General features: G+C 32.5%; 1 protein-coding gene across 4 annotated transcripts in view; it reads right to left on the bottom strand.

Annotated features, from left to right (window-relative positions):
- Window positions 1–21,273, bottom strand: part of dop (microtubule-associated serine/threonine (MAST) protein kinase dop) — a 189,818-nt gene that overhangs the window by 86,076 nt on the left and 82,469 nt on the right. For all 4 annotated transcript variants that reach the window (XM_085821506.1, XM_085821508.1, XM_085821509.1 and 1 more), the window contains 4 exons: window positions 18,197–18,371; window positions 17,866–18,038; window positions 13,187–13,257; window positions 10,726–10,842 (listed from right to left, as the gene is read on the bottom strand). In XM_085821506.1, coding sequence (XP_085677632.1) covers window positions 10,726–10,842; window positions 13,187–13,257; window positions 17,866–18,038; window positions 18,197–18,371 — 536 coding nt within the window. The remainder of the gene's footprint in view (window positions 1–10,725; window positions 10,843–13,186; window positions 13,258–17,865; window positions 18,039–18,196; window positions 18,372–21,273) is intronic.

The raw sequence follows: 21,273 nt of genomic DNA, 5'->3' as shown, positions 1-21,273 counted from the left end.
AAATTATTGCGAAAAATCCAAGAAGAAACATTTAATCAAAGGACGTTTCTTCTTGGATTTTTCGCAATAATTTTAAAAACGGATTTTCGTAGTTTTTTTTTTTTTTCCCCTGAAAATAACTAATCCATGAATTAATTTACTTGCATCAAAAAATATTTTCTTTTCCTTTAGAGTTTAACCACTTGCGCTAAGACTAAACTTCACGGTTGCGGTGCCGTGCGCTACAATATAACAAGCGGTAAAGTGTCTCATTTATGCTGCTCCGCATCTGCGAGTGCAATCCAGAGCTGTAACTCGAGAAATAAACAATCTCGTTGTTAGGCGACGTGTGCACCACGTTATTTTCATTTTTGCAATAAATGCTTATCGACGTGGTGTTCACGTCGCTCGCGGTTTGAGACAAAAGCATCTTGACGTGCGTGGCACGTCTTTTTAGCGCAAGTGGTTGAAGAAATTTTAAACGATATTCATTTTATGAATTCTTGATAACGTGACCTTCGAACTTCGACACCGGTTTCGAGCTTTGGCGACAGATATATCAGACATGCACAGCTGTTTTCCCTCTATGATGGAACGGAGCCACAGCCACGTCTGTTGCAGAGAGGTTTTCCTTCTTTACAATACATATTCTTTGATTCTAACCTCCATGGTACTGTATACTAGGATTAAACCCATTTTGTTTTATACGAGAACAGGTACTTTCTTTAGTTCATGCACTGCACATGCGATTCTCGAGAATATTGGAAACCAAAAGTTCCGGGAAAGTTGCTTTGCCTTTCTAAAAGACAATCAAATTGGAGCTGCGAAAATTGGCTCTATGCCAGCTACCCGAATGACACTCACGTGATAGATAATTCGCCAAAAAAGTTACCTCTTCCGACGTCGGCGCAAAAATCGCTTTTTTTGGCGGGATCGTTATATGAACTTCCCTGACTTTTCCAGATTTTGACAAAAATACTTAAATTCCCTGACTTTTCTCTGAATATTTTGGTCAATTTTCGAATTCCCTGACTTTTCCCGGTTCTCCCGGTTTTCCAGGTAGCGTGGCAACCCTGGAACAAACTCAAAATGCTGTTGAGGAAAGCATTAATCCTACGGTGCAAGAAGCATTAAATGGACCATATGCTGAAAATTGGCATAATGCCATGCTGTTAGAATATAACTCGCTTGTTCAAGAAAAGGCTTGGGAATTAATAAACAGACCTGAAAACAAGAAAGTTATTGGTAGCAAATGGGTTCTTAAATTAAAATATAATCACGACGGCACTATCGAAAAATACAAAGCTAGGCTAGTTGCTAAAGAGTGCGCTCAAATCCCTGGTCTCGATTTCACTGAAAACATTTCCCCTGTTGCTAGATTAAGTTCCATAAGAATAGTTTTAGCCTACACAGTAGAACACAATCTCAAAGGTTACCAATTAGATTTTGTAATGGCCTATGTAAATGGAAATTTAGATGAAGAAATCTACATGGAAATTCCCGAAGGTTTTCGCGATGAAACTAATTCAGATAAAGTGTGTCTTTTAAAGAAATCATTATATGGTCTTAAACAGTCAGGACATCTGTGGTACAAAAAGTTGGATGAAAAATTGAAATCTATGAAATTTAAATCTCTTAATTCAGATAATTGTGTTTATATTAAAAAGACGCTTAACAGTGAAACTATTATAATCGTTTATGTAGACGATCTTATCGTTTTTACCGATTCTAAGCAAACGTATGAAACAATTCACAATAGTTTAGCTTCTGCTTTCAAAATGAAAGACTTGGGGAAGTTACATTATTGCTTAGGCATAGAATTTCACCAAAATGAGAACTCAATTAAAATTTCTCAAAAGAAATACGTTGATGATATTTTAAATCGGTATAATATGCAAAATGCTAAATCCGTGTCTTCACCTATAGATAACAAAAAATTATCAAAAGAGATGAGTCCTAAAAACGAAAACGAAATCGCTGACATGAAAAATGTTCCATTTAGAAATCTGATCGGATCACTAATGTACCTTTCAGTAGCTACTAGGCCAGATATCACATACGCGGTGAATTTCTTAAGTCAATTTAACAACAATCCGGGAAAAGAACATTGGCATGCTGCAAAAAGAATACTTCGATATCTAAAGGGAACACAAGATCAAGGACTAATTCATACGAAAACAGGAAAACCACTCATCGCCTTTGTGGATGCAGATTGAGCATCAAATGTCGATGATAGAAAATCCTATACCGGTTTTGTATATATATTAAGTGGTTCAGCCGTAACCTGGGAATCACGAAAACAACGCAGTGTAGCTCTATCTTCAACGGAGGCGGAATATATGGCTTTGTCTGAGGCCGCCAAAGAAATCGTCTACCTACGTCGTTTTCTGAAGGAGCTGGGTTACAACATAGAACACGCAACAACAATATACTGCGACAATCAAGGAGCTCAGAAAATTACAAAGAACTCTGTGTTTCACTCCCGTACAAAGCACATAGACATTCGCCATCATTTTGTGCGTGAAGTGTATGAACGCGGTGAATTAGATGTGAAGTACATACCTACCAGTGAAATGGGAGCTCATGTGTTAACCAAACTGACTCCCGTTAAACATCAAAACTGTTGTACAATTATAGGATCGAATACTGTTTAATATGTATTTTGTTTTACTTTTCAGGAATGGAAGAATCAACGTCGAAAGGGGGTATGTTGGCAACCGCCGTCGATTTCCTTAGCGCATGCGCATGATAAGCAAGTTCTCTGCTGCGTAATACTTATATTTAGTTAATAGGTAGTTAGCCAAAGTCAATGGTGAGTATTGCATGTAAGCGAAAAGTGCTAAGCGCTGTGTAATATCATGTTTCTACTCTGCTGTTCAACGTTGTAATGTATTTTGCAGTAATTTACAAAACACACAATCTTCTTAGTAGAAAATAAATTTTATTTCTAGTTCTCGGTGATAGACAAATTTTATAACAATTCTTAAGTGGCAAAATTTTAACACTACTCCTAGCTGTTAAATCTTTAGAATACTCAATCTTTTTAAAACAATATCTCACGTTGCTGAGCAACGGTTTAATACAAATATGGCGTTGCCACTTCAACAATAATTATATTTATTTATTACATAACAAGATATTACAACCTCTCCCCCCTCCAGATAAACTTTAATTTGTATTTTTATAAATTAAAGTTTACTTTTTTTTTTCTTTCAAAACAACAATATCAGCACAATACAGAATTAAAATACAAGCATTTAAAGGAGAATTAAACAAGAAATGACATAATAACATACACTGAAGAAGAGAGGAAGGAACAAAATATTTTTTTTTTATCTATATAGAGAAACAAATTATTTAATCAGGCCAGGGAGTACGACTTAATGCGTCTACATTTTTATGGTTTTTACCACTTCGATGAACGATCGTGTAATTGTAAGGTTGTAGTACTAGTGCCCATCTCATAAGTCGTGGATTTAGACTCACATTATTTTTGAGCCAAACTAAGGGATTATGATCGGTCATGATGAGGAATTTAGTATGCCCGTCTAAATAACATTGAAGTTTCTTTACAGCAAATATTATGGCGGCGCATTCCTTTTCTGTGGTACAGTACTTTTTTTCAGTTTCTGTAAACTTCTTACTGAGGTATAATACTGGATGTTCATTGTCTCGTTCATCTTTTTGAGCTAAAATGACACCCATACCAGAGTCTGAAACATCAATTTGCAGAATAAACTCCTTATTGAAATCAGGCGAGTGTGACAAAGGCTTTTGTGGCAGTTTTGCTTCTTCAACAACTCGCTCTTGTCTGTTTAGTTTCTTTAAAAACTTCTCTTTGACTTGCATCTCAACTCCAGAACTTGGAAATTCATCTGGAACTTTTAACTGAGAATCGTTTAATTTTGTCAGTTCTTTCTTGTAAGATAGTTTTTGCTCTTTGCGAGATGAATCTTTGTTCTTATCTGCTACTTGCATTCTCATTGAATGTGGCAACTTTGAGTATCCTTCATCATGTTTATGCCTCTTTGCTAAGTTTTCTGACGTGTGCGTAGATTCTGAACGTATTTTTAATTTCTTAGCTTTAGAAGTACCTTCATGAGTTCTTTTATCAGAAGTTCTTTGATCTGCTGTTAACAAACTGTCAAACACATCTTTGCTTTTTGGAGAAGAAGGAACTGGGGAACTTGTAGAGGAATAATCACACATACTATCTACAGACGATGAATCAGCAGGTAAATAAGGCGAGTCAACTTCCATATAAATAACTTCAGTTTTCTCATGAAGACATGAACGCTTAGACTGTTTGTCAGATTTCTCTGAAGCATTGACAGAGGCTTGACTCTTAGGAGGGTGCGTATTGACCAAATTATTCTGAGGTTTAGCACTATTATTTGTTTGGTTCTGCATTAAAGTTGTGTAGTTCTGCATTTGATCCCTATATTTTTCAGGAATAACAATTAATTCCCTTTCATTTCCGTTTTTATCCATTTTCCTTTTCACCAACAATCCGTTTTCTTTTACTTTGAAATCATTTGTCTTGCTGGAATTTTCATTTTTAGCTTCCTTAAGTAATGACGTTAGATCTCTGCTTTGATGCTGAGATTCAATTAATTCCTTTGAATTAACATTAATCACTTTCTTAATTTCCTTGTCTTCCTCATCAGCTTGCGGTAAAATATCTCCGTCAGTTTCAATAAACTTCACTTCTTCTAGTTTCTCCATTTCAATTTCTCTGCTTCGGTCATCTTCATGAGATCTTTTTACTTGAGATCGTGTCAAAACCGCATTTATTTTTTCTAAATTTAAGAATGATTTATTTTTGAACAATTGTGCAGTTTTGTTACCCAATACATATCTTCCGAGATCATTTGTAACAACAGCTGCCTTTGTCTTTATATTACCAAGCTTGCAATTAATTTCAACTTCCGCTAACGGTAGACATACTAAATGGTCATTTAAAAGATATTGTACCCAGACATGTTCTCCAGTCATTTTTGCGTTATCTATGTATTTCCGAGAAATAACATCAACAGTGGCTCCTGTGTCTCGAAGAAAAGGCATTTCATACCCATTCACTAAACCGTTAATTGTATATGTCTCTAACAAATCATCACTTGAAGATACGCAATTTACCCTTTCATTTGGTTTTAAGCGAGGACACTGAGGCTTAAAATGTTCATATGATCCACACTCGAAACAACGTGGTCGATATCTTTTGTCATATAAATTTTCTTGGTTTTTGTTTTGGAACTGATTCCTTTGCTGATGATCTTTCTTGTATTTTGAATCATCCCATCTATCAGAATGCTTAAAATGAGGCGGATGCTCTATTTTTTTCACAAAATTATCATAACGCAGTTTAAATGATCCTTTGTTAAATTTCTCAGTCTGATTGATAGAAAATTTCGGTTTTATTGTTTTTCTCACATCTTCAAAATCTTCAATTTTCTTAACCATTTCAGTAGGTGAAATGATGGTTGTCCATTGATCCATAAAATGTTCTTTGAAATCAAGAGAGGTACGCTTTTTTATTTGATCAACCAGCATGAGATCTTTTAGCTGTTCAAAAGTTTTAATGTTTAATCCGTTAAGCCATCCTTCTAAATAATTTTTTAATTCATAGTAGAAATCATACCAAGTACTTTCAGTAGATTTTTGGTGTTTATTAAATAGTTGTCGAAATTTTTCCGCAGTCAATTTAAATCGTTGTAACAGTAAAGTTTTTACATATTCATACCTTTTCGCTTCCTCTTCTGGTTCTCTAGCAATAAGCTGAACAATGTCAGGAGGCAGTAATGAAATAAGTTGAGTCACTTGATTTTCAGCAGGTATATTCATTATTTTAGCTTGACGCTCAAATAACACCAGGAATAAACTTATTTCATCTTCTTTAGGGTTGAAACGTGGCATGATATCGTGAATTCTGATTTTTAAAGGCTGCTCAGGTAACTGCATAGTTTCTGCCGGCTGTGCTGTGGCAGCCATTGCTTCCAGCTGAAGTTTCTGTAGCTCAAAGGCTCTAATTCGCTCTTCTCTTTCAAGCTCTTCTTTTCTTTCGCGTTCCCTTTCTCTTTCTCCTCTTTCGCGTTTCTTATCTCTTTCTTCTCTTTCACGTTCTTCTCTTCTTTCTCTTTCTTCTCTTTCTTTTTTTTACTCCTAGCTAACACAAGTTACTTTTAATAGGCTTCCTTTTGAAATTCAATCTAAAAGCTCGTACTTGTATTAAAAATATATAATTTCTGGCGAGATTTAATTTCTCGAATACGAAATTCACACTAACCAATTGGAGAGAATTATTTAAACAACTTTGCCAGGTTGGCACAAAATAATTTAATACTACGTCGGGTTGACGTTTTAACTCACTATTCACAAGCCTCATTAGCTATAACTATATAAACACCTTTGCCAGTTAGGCAATACAATGGAATTTTACCAACATCAGTTTGACGATTTTACTATCTCCACGCCTGGTTGGCGATAACAAAAACAATTTTTGCCAGTTTGGCAATACAACTTTTAGAATATACAACCTGTAATACGTCGGGATGACGTTACTATCTACCACACGCCTGGATGGCGAGAACTTAGACTTTGCCAATTCTGCAGTATAATCAATTCACTCTACGTCAGTTTGACGCTATTACTTATTTTCACGCGCCAGCTTGGCAACATATTCAAAAACTCAGCCCGCAGTTCTTTTTTTTATAAATGCCGGATGGCTTACACATATCAATTATCAACATAAAATTTCAATACAAATAAAAGTAAAGCATAAATAATAATTTTAAAATACTTCTTTACCACAAATATCAATTATAAATTTAAGCTGAATATTTTTAGCGTTAGTTATTTTAAACAAAATCTTACACGATAAACTATAATTCTGAAACAAAGTATTAAAATTCAATAAAATCTTTTTTTAAGAAAACCAACAGTTAATCCTATCTTCAGAGATCAGCAGTATCCTATTTTTGAGTTTTTGCTCGGACGCAAGTTACAGAAGCACAGAAGATAATCTTTGAATGATCCGCTTCAAATCTGGCTTTAAAATGGCAGACTTCTTACATCCATTTATCCTTGAAATAAACAAACTTGGCAATTGGTATTAGCAAACTTGTAAAAAATTCAGTAAATTTCTGGGATTAGGAGACCAGCACCATCGAAATTGATAATTGCACTCCTAATTTCCAGCATCTCGGTGGAACCTCCAATTAATTAAAGACTGTAATGTATTTTGCAGTAATTTACAAAACACACGATCTTCTTAGTAGAAAATAAATTTTATTTCTAGTTCTCGGTGATAGACAAATTTTATAACAATTCTTAAGTGGCAAAATTTTAACACTACTCCTAGCTGTTAAATCTTTAGAATACTCAATCTTTTTAAAACAATATCTCACGTTGCTGAGCAACGGTTTAATACAAATATGGCGTTGCCACTTCAACAATAATTATATTTATTTATTACATAACAAGATATTACAACGTCTTCGTAGTTTAAATAAATGTTTATCATGTGTGTGGAAGACGTCATTTTATTCTTCAGTAATTTAGTGAAAAGCATTTATGCGACTATCAAGACAGCTCATACATACTGTTCTTTTTTAGAAATAATAATAATAATAATAATTTTTTAAGGAACAAGAAATTTTATAAGAAAAACTAATTTTGTTTGATGGTTACATTTTCATAGTACATTTCATATTTTATTCACTATGGCCTTCAGTATGCAGAAAACATTTAAATCCACATATTCACAAACATAAGTGTGATTCGCAAACATAAGTGTGATATACTCACGCATTGGTTGCTAGTCTCGTGTACACTCAAAAATAAATTAAAAACATGAAAATTGTACGAATATTAAAAGCAGGGATGTAAATGCCATATTTGCTGGCATATATGATGCACTTGTTTTTCCTTTGAAAATAAATCTGAAAATGGGGGGTGCATCTTATATGTCGATGCTGCATCTTATACGCTGATACTCAGTTTTTGATTACATTCATTTCTGAAAATTTCCTCTATTCGGAGTTACGCGATTTTTGTTTTGTTTTGTTTTTGTTTCTTTGTGGAGTGTGGGAATATTACAGTTATGTAGAGTTCAGTGAATGTGCATGCACTGCCATTGACGACCACAGCTGGGTTCATTTAAAATTTCCAATTTTTTGTGAATGACTTTCAAGTGTGTGAAATTTCTACTGTTCAATTTTCTTAAATTTGTTGGCAAGTTATGGCTCAAAAACAATGCTGGCATTGCTATAACATAGCATATAAGCTACATGTGATTGCCTATGCTAAAGAACATGGAAACAGGATGGCAGAGAAGCATTTCGGACTACCCCCAACTGAGAAAATGATAAGAATTCGGCAGAATCAGAAAGAGGATCTAAAAAAGCAACTCACAGTAAACATAACCTATGAAGGGAAACTGTGTAATGGCCTAAACCTGAGGCAGAGCTGAATACTTGGATCTTAGACCATAGAAAAGCGGGACTTTCAGTCTCTACAAAAATAATTATTCATCAAGCGAAAGCGATTGCAACTTATAGAGAGATTACAGATTTTCTGAATCAACATCATGGTGTTCCAAGATTCACAAAGAGAAACCAGCTATGTATGTGGACTAAAACAAAAATATTGTCAAAGATGAGAGACCAATATGAAGAAAAAATTATTGAATTTCATTGATTCGTCACTGACGCATGGAAATAAGAAAATTTTGAACTTGCACAAAAAGGAAACATGGACAAGGTTCCTCTGAGTTTTGAGTTCTGAAACTCTGAGTTTGACGCGTCCTCAAGCAAAACTGTAGAAACCAAAGGTACCAAAAGTGTTACTGTTAAAACTTCAGGGCATGAAAAACTCATTACATGGTTGTTTTATCCTACTGTGCTGGCAGTACAAAATTGCTCCCACTATTGATTTTTAAAAGGAAGACACTACCCAAAGAAAAATTTCCTAAATAAGTATTTATACATGTTCATGCAAAAGGCTGGAAGGATTGAGGAGGAATGAAGTTATGGATAGATAAAATTTGGTCGGGGCACCCTGGCAGACTGTTGAAGAAACCTGCCCTACAAGCATGGGATCAGTTTTGTTCTCACAGAACAGAAGATGTTAAAAATAAACTCAAAGAATTGAAAACTCAGTTAGCTGTAATTCCAGGAGGCCTAACTAGTCAGCTTCAACCTTTAGATGTCTGCAATAATAAAGCATTTAAGGGATTTATGAAGGAGAAGTGGAACGGCTGGGTGAGTGAGATAATTCGCACAAAACCAAAGATGATTATAATGCGCCAAACAAGAAGTAAGATGATCTAAATTGATGAAATCAAAACAATATTTTAGTAAATAAAAAAAGGTGGTCAAATGTGCCAAATCCAGAGGATGAAGTCATATAAAAACAAGGTAAAAGCCCACATTAAAATACAATACACAATCTTCAAAACAAATTACATTAGGTAATAAAAGCCAGTCTCTTTTAAATAATAAAATAAATTACAATCAACCTCTCTTCCAATTAAACGGTCAAACGGTAAGCCACGGTTTCTCACGAAGACTAATAAAACATGGACACACAATTAAAATATGACGGACTGATAGACAAACATTGCAATTCAAACAAACAGGGTCATTTTCAGCCTTCAAAAGGTTGTTATGTGTCACTCTAGTGCAACCAATTCTGAGGCAAGTCAAAAGAACTTCCTCCTTACGATTTCTAGTACAATCCCAATGCTCAATTCTAGGCTTTACACTTCTCAAATTGTTGTGAAGCTGAACGCCCCAAAGTTGCTGCCTTTTTTTTAAAAAAAAATCTTTTCTTTGATGACACAACAGATGTCTCTAAAAGGAATGAGGCGAATGGTCAATTCTCAACAGCAGATTTCGCTGTGATATCCGCCAGCTCATTTTCCTTTATTCTCGCATGCCCGGGAACCCAGCATGTAATATTTGTATTTGTATTTATATTTAAAATACTGTAAATTCATTATCATGATCAGTAATAAAGTTTTATCCTTCAAAAATGTGTATAAAAAGGGGATGCGTCTTCATAGGCAGTGTGTCTTACATGCCGGAAAATATGGTGATCAGAGAGCATGCTAACATGCTTGTTAATTAAGACACAATAACAAGCCAAATAAATACTAATTCAGAAGTCAAACAACAAAAATCAGCGTTATATTTTCAAAAACTAGTCCTGTGAAATTTTTGAACACATAACGCTGATTTTTGATGTTTGACTTCTGAATTAATGCTTGTTAAGTTTTATGATTTTAGATCTAGTTCTAAAAATAACATGAAGGAAAATGAAGAAAAAAATGTACAAGAGAATGTAAAGAGTTTATTCAACATTTACAAAACATTACAAAAATTAAATGCATTTTTATGGGCAAATAGGGATTACAAAAACATTTTAGGTCTCAAAATGTTCTATTTTCAACTTAGGAAAAATTCAGCCTAGATTCAGCCTTCCTTAAAAATTAGTTTTTAGATGACCATGCTAAGATAATAAATGCTATTTATTTATAACATGTAATAGTTTCCTGCCTTATTTTTTGCATTCATTTCCTTCCACCATGTTTCTTTCAGTGGCTTATTACATAATTATACTACTTTTAAGCATTAAAAATTTAATAGAATTTTTACAGCATAAAAAAGAAAGCAGTTTTTGAGAAACCTTATTTATAAAACTTTTTAACATTGTTATAAGAAAATGAATATTTCAAACATTAATTCTCACCATATCCTTGGCGTAAAATTACTTCTGGTGCTATGTATTCAGGAGTACCGAAAACTTGTTTATCAGTGAACTGTTTTGTTTCTCTGTCAATATAGCCCTCATAAAGATTTGTAGCCACTATTCAGAAATGGGAAAGAAAAAAGCTGTCAACAAGATTGCAAAAAAATGTTTTAAAAAATTCCTTATTTTAACAAGTTGAAATGAAAATTCCATTCCTACAAAATATGTTTAAAATATCTGAAATAAAACGAGAAATTAGTTTCACTTTCTGTTTCATCATAAAAGAAATAACAAATTTTATTATTGAATTTATCAATAATAGCAAACAAAAGAAATAAATTTTCAAACAGTTAATCACTCAGATTTCAGCACATTAAGCTTGATTTGTTGCCTAAATAAGAGTTAGTGCAGATAATGTAAGTAGCACAGACTTATAAACACTATATCAAGAATCACACATAGATTTAAAACTACATCACACATTATTAAGGAAATCTTGGTAGATTATAGCTAAAGCAAAAATGTACTCCAACAAACTTACTTAATAATGTATTGATGATGTATAAAACAAGATTGAGGTAACTCCTTATTTCAGAATTACAGTTTTAAAAGAACGATTTTGGTCAATACGCTCAAAATATTACAGAATATAAATTTTTAAACTAAAGTCAAAACAGATTATGAAAACTCTTAAGTGACAGAGAAATGTTGGAAAGTAAGGAATTAAGTCATCAAACAGCTTGGTTTCGATTTTAGTCAACCATTTAAAATTAAGCAAAAAAAAAAAAAAAAAAGCATTTAAATTTAAAATAAGAATAATAACTTTAAATAAGTATTTAAAACTAAGCTTAGTTTGAGCGTGGATTTCAAATAACTCTCATGAATTTTGAGGGAGGTCACACACAAGTCCTTCTTTAGGATGGAGGAGGAAATCTGCAGAATTTTATTTTAAATCATAGTTATTTTTTCTCATCATTTTATGTTACCATTCGGTTAATGCTATCAAATAGCCGTGCACAAATAGAACTTTAAATTCTGATCTAAATATAAAAATACCCCTCTCCACATCTGCATTAATGCAGCATTTCTATCCCTGCAGAGATATTATTTTAATATGAGCTTTTATCCAATCACCATTTAGAATTCAAACAAAGAATTTCTATTTTTTCAAAAAATAAGTTTAAATAAGAATATAGGGAATGTGACATAAAGTAGGATACAGAAAAATCGGTGTTACAAGTTTTAGAGATACACAGAAAAAATTAATAAGCTATATGGTCCCCCTAAACAAAATGAAAGCTTTACTGAAATTTTCCATGCTGTGTTCAGATTGTCCAAGATTTCTGCAGCCACAACGTGTCATGATGAATAGCGCTTTGATGTTTCTGGAGGATGCTAGGTGGGAGCTGCAGTGATGCTAGTTGGCACACTAGTGCAGTCCACATAAGTTCTATTGGACTCGAATCCATGTGGGTAACTTCCTCCACTGGAATGTTTTCCACTCCCCAAAAAAAGATAACTGGTCACCAATGCAGCATGATGAAGGCAAGCATTATTGTCTATTAGGAGCACATTATAACTGACTGAACTCCTAAGCAATTTAACATACAGATCAAGAACTTCATTTCTGAACATTTCAGCACTCAAAGTTACACTGGTGAAAACGTGTAGACCAGCACTGCCATTCAAAATATTCACCCATACCATGATTCTACCAGCCACTGCAACAGAGCATATTTCACAGCCCATGTCATTTGAAAACAAATCATAGTTTTAGCCATGGCCCTTTTTTATATAGCATATCACTCATGGTAAACCCATATAGGAAAATTCTTGTTGTAGTGAATTCCTTTGCAATTTCAGCTGATGGCAGTCAGTTGTCTCTTTCTTTTAACAATTATTGCCAAATAACAATCCTTAGAGAATACTACAGCATATTTTTGAATTAGGTCTGATTGCCTGCATACATCACTAGTATCTTTAAATCATTCCCAGGTATTTCATATGATTGTTTCAATACTTTTAGGTCTTTATAGACCTGTATCAGTGTCTGTCCTGCTTCCATTCTCCAAACTGTTTTTAACAAGTACCAAAAGAATGGGGGTAAAAACTTGCACATTTCTGTATAGTGAAGATGAACACTGTTCAATTGTATGATACCACTGATTTTGAGCTCCCAACCACAATTTCATTGAACTCAACAGAATGAACTTAAAATTCCCTTTTAAAGTTGCTCTTTTTATTTTTCCTGTCAGCTTATATTTCATGACTTTTCGACAAAATGCATAAACAACGGAATGTTGTAGTTAACTTATTTCAGTAGTTTAAATAGATCATCATAAAAATTCAATAATCATCCATTAAAAAGTATACATCTGAAGAAATTATATTCTAAGAATTAAAAATAAAATGTCCATAATTGAATTATATTTTCTGTAGATACTTATGAAGAATTACTTACAATTCATTAATCCAACTTTTGACAAACCAAAATCAGTCAGCTTGATATGACCCATTGAGGTAATCAATAAACTGTAAAAGAATAATAAGAATGAAATTCTGGGGATATTTCCAAAACAAACATAATATTCAATAAGCTTAAAAATTAAAAAATTTCATGAAAGCTTAATTTTATAACATCGTTTAATTTAGAAGGATGCTTCTTCAATAATGAGAATTAATATGAATTTATTTAAGAAGAAAACAAATGTACATATTAAATACCAACATTTTTCCTTATTAAGCTGCATATACAAATACAAACTTACTTCTCAATTAACTTAAACCTCTTTATTTTATATTATAAAAATGATACATTATACTTCATGTGGCAAGCAAAAAATATAGATTTTTCCTCGTTTAAGAACCCACCGCATAAGCCTTTGGCAACATTTCAATTTTCATGTTAGTTGAGTTTGTCAATTCTGGCATTAAGCACGATGGCCACTTAGCAGAAAAGCGCCAAAAAATAAAATCTACAAGTTAAACATTTTGCTCATTTCAAAAGTTGATCAATTATGCAAATTTCTACAATCCACATAAACGGAAACAACTATAAGAAATCCAATAAAAATCTGTCTTTGACACATGCATTTCATTCTAATCACTAGATTCTGTTGAACGTTTTTGCTGTAAGAATACCTGTGCTGTGACCTTCACTGACCCATTTCCCTTTCCTCAAAATGAATGATGTGACACACATATTCATACTTTTTAAGAATTACTGCATTTCCCATGCATGATTTTGGGGTAAGTGGTTAGCATATCCAGTTGGAAAATGGAAGTATCATGGTCTGAATCTCAATTGATTTTTATGTTTCATGCTCTGAAAATTCTATTAATTTCTAAATGGTACCCAAACTAAAATGAGATAAACAATAAATTTGGTTAACTGGGTCTCATACTTCAATGCCCTTTAAGTGGAAAGAATAACAGGAACTGCCATATTTCCATGCATGATCTTGTGATGTAAGTGGTTAGTACACCTTATGCACACACAAAAAAGTTCTATATCTCCTGTTCTACTGAACCCATTGTCGAAATGTAACTAGTGTTTTCCATGTCTCGAAAGCCAACTTAGGATATATATTAGATTTATATATACCCTTGTTCTAACATACGGATTTTGACACAAAGATGACTTTTTCTGAAACAACATACCAATTTTTCCCATATTTCGATTCTATGACTCAGATTATGCCCAAGTGCCAAGCTTTGTATAAATCGCATGAGTAGTTTCTAAAAAATTAACTCTCAAAATTTTAGCTCCTACATGTCAATTGAATTTGGTATATATTTATTGATATTTCTTTTTTTTATTAAACTTATTTGCTTCTTCATTTCATATTTCCAAATTAAGGTACACTCCAAATAAAATTTGCCAATTTTTTACGATTTATTTTTTTAATTTTGTATTTTAAAAAAATTTTGAATTATAACCTATAAAATTTTTACCATCACCTTAATTAAATGTATTTCGAAGCATGCATGCAAAAAATTCCTAAGATATATTCAAAATTTCCTAAGATATATGTGAACTTATATTTTGGCACATTTTGAAATTTGCCATATTTGTTATAAGAGATAATAATGCCAAATGCGGTTAATATACTTTGTTAAAATTATTTGAAAGTATGAAAGATGATCTTTTTTTCGCTCATGTACAATGAAAAAAAGGAAAAGAAAATAGGTTGCGGTAAATTAAGAAGTTTGCCAAGTGAATTATTGTTGGCGCAAACTGAAAAAAAATGCACCAAGATAAATTTTTTAATTTCTCACCAAAAATTTAAAAAATTAATATCTAGGTAGTTGTAGAATCAAAAAATGGAAAAAATTTGGTGTTATTTAAGGAAAAGGAAGGTGCATTTCAGGAATTACATTGCATTATAATTTTACGTCACATTACCTATGTTAGTTTAGAAATCAAACAACAAAAATCAGCATTATATTTGCAACTTTTCACTGTGAAAATATGCAAATATGATGCTGATTTTTGTTGTTTGAATTCTAAATTAACATTTGTTCCGCGTGTTAGTTTATCTTACCTATGTTAGAACAATGCTATACAGTACAAAATCCGAAATTCGGACTTCATTATCCAGAATGATCTAAAATCCGCACCTCAAAGCCATAAACTTTTTTTTAGAATGCTTTACGCATGCGCATTTGATTTTTCCTTCCATAATAAAACATGTGGAGATTTTCACTTAAAAATTCCAATTCTTAATTTCACTTAGGCACTAAATAAAATACTTCCGTTCGTTATGGAAAAAGAATCATGTAAGCATAAATTTGTGATAACAATTTGGCTTCATATCTGAGTATCTGCTTAGCATACATCTCAAACTGAAACATCCACCTATTTTATATCCCTGACGCCGGTCTGGTGAACCATTGTTTATTATATTTTGCTTTCATCACTGCATGTTTATCAATACATGATAGCTTCAGTAATAACTCATGCAGTGATGTCTAAACTTTTTTTATATATTAGAAATTGAATAACAAGGGCATGGCAATATTTTATATAAACATTACGCTTGGCGATGATTATAGATTTTTAAATGCTCTAAGAAATGTTGACAAGGAAAAAGTCAACCAAAATTTCTTTTCATATGCTAAAAAATGGTTTTGTTAATGAAACTCATAGGCCAAAAGATTACATTTAGTGCTATTTTAATTAAGAATAACTGATATGTTATTCACCATAAACACAAAAGGGGCAGCAGAATATGTCGGGACCGGACAGCAGAATTTAGAATGTCGGGACAAAATTTTTGGAATTTGAGGAAGCATCGAGTGGCAAAATTAAGGAATGAGAAGTTTTTTATGATTTAGGGAAAGCACTGGGATGCAGAGTTTAGGTGCAGTGAAGATTTAGAACTTAGGAAAGTGCTTTGTAGCAGAATTTAGGACCCGTAGAGATTGCACCAGGCGGTATTTACTGCTGGCCCTAAATAAAGTGTTACATATATGAAAGAGTTTATTTATTCAGGACTCATACCCAGGGTGTCAAATCCGGTGACCGTGGAGGCCAGCTGAGAAAGAGCTTTCTGTTTCTGTGCATTCCTTCTGTAATATTTGTTATTCTGGGCCTTCTCAAACTTTCTTTAAAAAAAAAAGACACTCTTTTTCATATTTGTATATTACCTTTGCCAACTTTGAAATATGAAAAAAAAAAAAAAAGGACTTATGGGAGGTTTTCGCAATGTGCGTCGCTCCATTTTAAAAGAACTCAAAATTGAATTTATGTTAATAAATATGAGTTAAACAAACTATTTTGATGCTATTCTTGTTACAATCACAGAACTATGCCCCCCAAATTTTTGTGTCAGCAGTTTAAGGGAGGGGGGAGTTCTTGTGGTCAGAGATCTACAAGTACCAGATTTGCAATAATGTTTTAAATTTTTAAAAGTTCTTACTAAAATTTTATAATGCAATGGAACAGAAATGAAAATTGACAAAAATTTGTTCAATATGTATAAAAGAGATTAGATACGATATTCTAAATACAGTCAAAAGTCGTTAATTCGGAATGATCTATAATCTGGACCTCAAAACTAAAAACTGTCTGCGCATGCGCCGCATTGACACATGCGCATAGGCGTTTACGCGTGCACGTAAGACCTTTTACGACTGCGCATATGAGTGTGCGCAAGTGCAGAATACGTTTTCGCGTGCGCGTTTTATGTATAATAGATGTATAAGCTAAAATTATCTAATTATCTATTTCAGTTAATGTTGATGATAGCGTTGTTCCTTAATTTTCGAATTGGATCCGGCTTATTATTTTTTGCAGACTGTAAGAGCAATTTTATAAAAGTAAGCTTAAACTTTCGATTATATCAAATAGAATTTCCGATATATATTTGTTAATATGTAAAGGATCTAAAGCGAAAGTATGTTTTGAAATCCGAAATCTGTTTATCAATTTCACGCTGCTCGGTGGGGGGAACGCCGCGTAATGAATTGGAAGTTGATCTGTCAGCACTATCCTTATCTTCAGAGCAGATGTTTTTATTTTATTTGGCTTATAATTCCTTACCAAATGTAGTAATTCATCTCGATGTGCTCCGTCTTTGATATGATTTAAAACAAGTTCCTCGTCATTATAATTCGCTTCCAATAGCGAAGAAAGTGACAGAGGTTATTGAAAACGAAAAAATTTCGATTGACAAATTAGTCGGTGTTCTCGACAAAGCAATTATAGGACTTGAACAGCGGAACTTTGTAACTGAAAAAGAAATTATGTCTGTTTAATAGAATTAAAGAGAAAGTATTATCACATGAAACGAAGCAAAACTTAAACAACTTACATTGAAAGAAATGTTTAATAAAGTAAACAAATAAATATTAAGCTTTTTCTTTTTGCAAATTTCGATACCCTTTAGATCATAATTGTTCTTTATTTCATAAATTATGGTTTCATATTTTTAATTTTAGAATTTCTGCATGCCATCTTACGAGATTTAAACTGATGATCTATAATCCGGAAAAATCGATAATCCGGAATCGCCGAAGTCCCAACGAGTCCGGATTAACGACTTTTGACTGTACCTTTAAATATTTCACAGGTTTTAACAATATTAACAATACAGTCTAATGCACTAAAGCAACATAAAATGTAGCATTTATACATACTTGTCAGGTTTTAAATCCCTGTGAACTATTCCATAACTATGCAAATATTCAACTGCTAGAACAGTCTCGGCAAAGTAAAAGCGAGCCAAATCTACTGGTAATGGTCCCATGTGTTTTAAAAGTGTTGCACAGTCACCTCCTTCAACATACTCCATGACCATACAAAGATGTTTCTAACAAATTATGGTGATTAGAATAACAGCAAAACGATTACTGCTACAAAATAATGCTCAAAGACAAAAAATGGACAATTCCTTAACCAAAAACTTTTATTTTTAATTATCAATAAGTGCCTCTTGTACAGTGAAAAATATATGAAATTTAAATTCACCTTTGTTTCAAAGCTGCAAAACATGCTAACGACAAACGGATTGTCTGTGAAACTCATAATATCTCTCTCTGCATACACCTGTTCCACTTGATTTCTTAAGACCAGATTGTGTTTGCTAATTTTTTTCATAGCAAACCTTAGCCTTGATTTAATATGTCGAACTAAGTACACAGCACTGAAAGAACACAATACATGTTTTTTTTAATAATATGTTTTATATAACTTTCAACATTCCATCTTATAACAATATATCAAACTGTTATGAACTAAACAGTATAATAAAAATTGCAGTAAATAAAATAAAAATTGCAGTAAATAAAGGAGTAATAAAAAAAATTCTATTAGCTGTTCCTAGTGGTGTAGCTAGAAAGAGCAGTTCCCCCTTCCCCTGTGGCACATTTCTGTAAAATCATTCTTTAGGTGAAGCATATTATACATTAGGGCTAGTCATATGAATCTTCCCAGCAAAGAGGGATTGGGATTTATTGGATGAAAGCAAAACCACAAAGATTTCTCTCTTTTCATAGAGAGAAGTTCTCCAAGAAGGTCTTCAAAACCGGGAATTGGCTAATTTTCAAGTAACAAAAGCAGCACTGACTCATAGTTACATCACGTGCAATGAATAAAACGTTATATACCTTACACTATGGATAAGGAAAAAGCATGAAAATACACATTTCTTTGGGTTCTAACCCTAGGCCAAACGAATGTCTTAACTTACATTCACTGGTGAGGTAAACAATCCCGAGATGCTGAACTGTGATACAAAACTGAAGTGAAGAGAGATTTGTTTTTTCATTGGACAGAGTAGTAAAAATAATTTAAAGAGATTTCAGTAGTTCCATGTTCTTTCCATGTTCATGTTATGCTTTCCTTATTCTATCAAAACATTTGAATGAAAAACACAAATGTCAATTAAACCATGATTATGGGGACATAAATAAAGAAGACCCTCATTGGAAGTGAAATACTGCACAGTTTTATTTTACTACTGCTTGGAAAGATGAAGCAAAGATGTTTGTTTTGAATTTCTGCCATATATTCTAATAATTCTTTAAATTACAGTTCTAAATACAGTAAGACCCCACTTAACGCGGGGGATACGTTCCATCAAAATAGAGCATAATGCGAAACAGCGCTAAATGAGGCTATCTTAACATGTAAATAATAGGGTTAGGAAAAGATGGACAGAAAATTGGTTAGGTATTAAATTTAATAATGTTTTTTAAATAAAAATCAAACCAAACATTTATTTCTTACAAAAATAAAAACAATATAAACGAATACACTTATAAAAACAAATAAAATTCTCAGTCAGATCATTCAGTCTATTCTGTGTTTCCAATTTTCTGCCTTTTTGTCAGAAAGGCATTAATGATAGATTGGCTGAATGGCATATTGCGTTCAATTTCGTCGCCAATCCATATAGACAGTTGTTTTTTCATTTCCTCTATAATGTTATTTCTAGAACAGGTAATTCTAGTTGCAGAGCTTGACGTAGTTGCAGTTGCCGATTACAGTATTTTTTTTTTATTCTTAAGAATTGTCCTTATTCTTGAAGTTGCCAAATTCAATGCAGCCCTAATTTGAGACTAACGTTCACCAGAATCTAATCTTCTAATCACTCGCATTTTAGTTTCCAGTGAAATGCTTTTTTTCGGTTGCTTTCTTTTCTTGTTTTTTATTATCACCCTTGATAAAACCTAAAGATCATAATATTTGTAACTGTATTAATCGTTGTAGTATTATATAAATTTATACTTCCAATAATGTCAACAAATGTTTCAAATGATAAAAATGCGTTTGTACAACACCGCACCAAACAAGAAACACAACTACACTGTTTCGGATATGTTATTTGGAAACCTAGCGCTGTGTACAATTTCGAGGAATCCCCGTATCGCTGTGCACAATTTCGAGGAATCCCCGTAGTACTGCAAGCAATTTCGAGGAATCTTCGGGTTGAAATAAAAGAGCGCTAAACCGAAAAAGCGCTAAACAAAACAGCGTTAAGCGGCGTCTTACAGTACTATAATATTACTGAACAAATAATGAAACAAACTTTTAGAATATCATCAATGATTCAACTAACAGAAAAACAAGAATATAGCTCTTCAGAATGTTCAAATTCGAGTTTTATTTCTAAAATACACACAGAGCTTTTATTTGTTTCTCTGCATATAGTTTTGAAACTTTATAGATTTTTTTTTAAAGCATTGAGGGGGCAGTAAATGGTCACAAAAGCTCTGGCTACACCACAGGCTGTTCCAGAAAGATTATAATATTTTTCATTTTTTTTCCTATTAATAAATAGTATAATAGTTAAGTACTTTACAAAATATACTTAGAAAAGCAAATAAATAACAAATGGTAAGTGGAACAACAAAATTACAAATAAAATGTTAAACCACAAATATAATTTTTCAAGCAATAACAAAATTAAAAATTAAATAGTTTTTTCCTTATAGCAAAAGTAAATTTTGCAAAACCTTTATTATTTTTCATAAAGTGCAAAATTAATTAGGACAAATACCATTAATAGTTTCTTATACACACATTCCTAGCCATTAAAAATGCAACAATATTTAAATTCATTTAAATTTTAATAACTTCACCCTTGTATTATAAGATATTTGTAAAATATATACGATTCAAATTTTACAATTTTAACGGCCAGCAGTTTATTTTTATTATATGCTTTTAATGTTAGATTACAGAAACAAAGGTTATGGTTAGGAAAATATCTATTAAAATATCATTCAGTACCTGGAAATTTCAGTTCAAGCAAAATGTTACATTATAAGAAAAATCTAACAGGCCAAGTTGTAAACTTTATTTTACAATTACAAACTAAGAAGCAATTTTTAGTGCTTCTTAGTTTTAGGAAATGCTAATTAATTATTGTGGTTACATAGTACAAATGATGCACAGCTAATAAATATGTTGATTAATTACTGAATGATTATTGACTTGAAGATATTATTATTATTACATGCTTATTATCAAAAGTCAAACTAGAACAAACTAGACTTTAGTATATAAAATTGAAAAAAGAGATATAAAAATATGGCACATTA

The sequence above is a fragment of the Stegodyphus dumicola genome, chromosome 8 (genome assembly GCF_044657685.1).
Source record: "Stegodyphus dumicola isolate Sdum_Otavi_A_Nest chromosome 8, ASM4465768v1".
Taxonomy (NCBI): domain Eukaryota; kingdom Metazoa; phylum Arthropoda; class Arachnida; order Araneae; family Eresidae; genus Stegodyphus; species Stegodyphus dumicola.
This window is presented reverse-complemented; position numbering and strand designations above follow the sequence as displayed.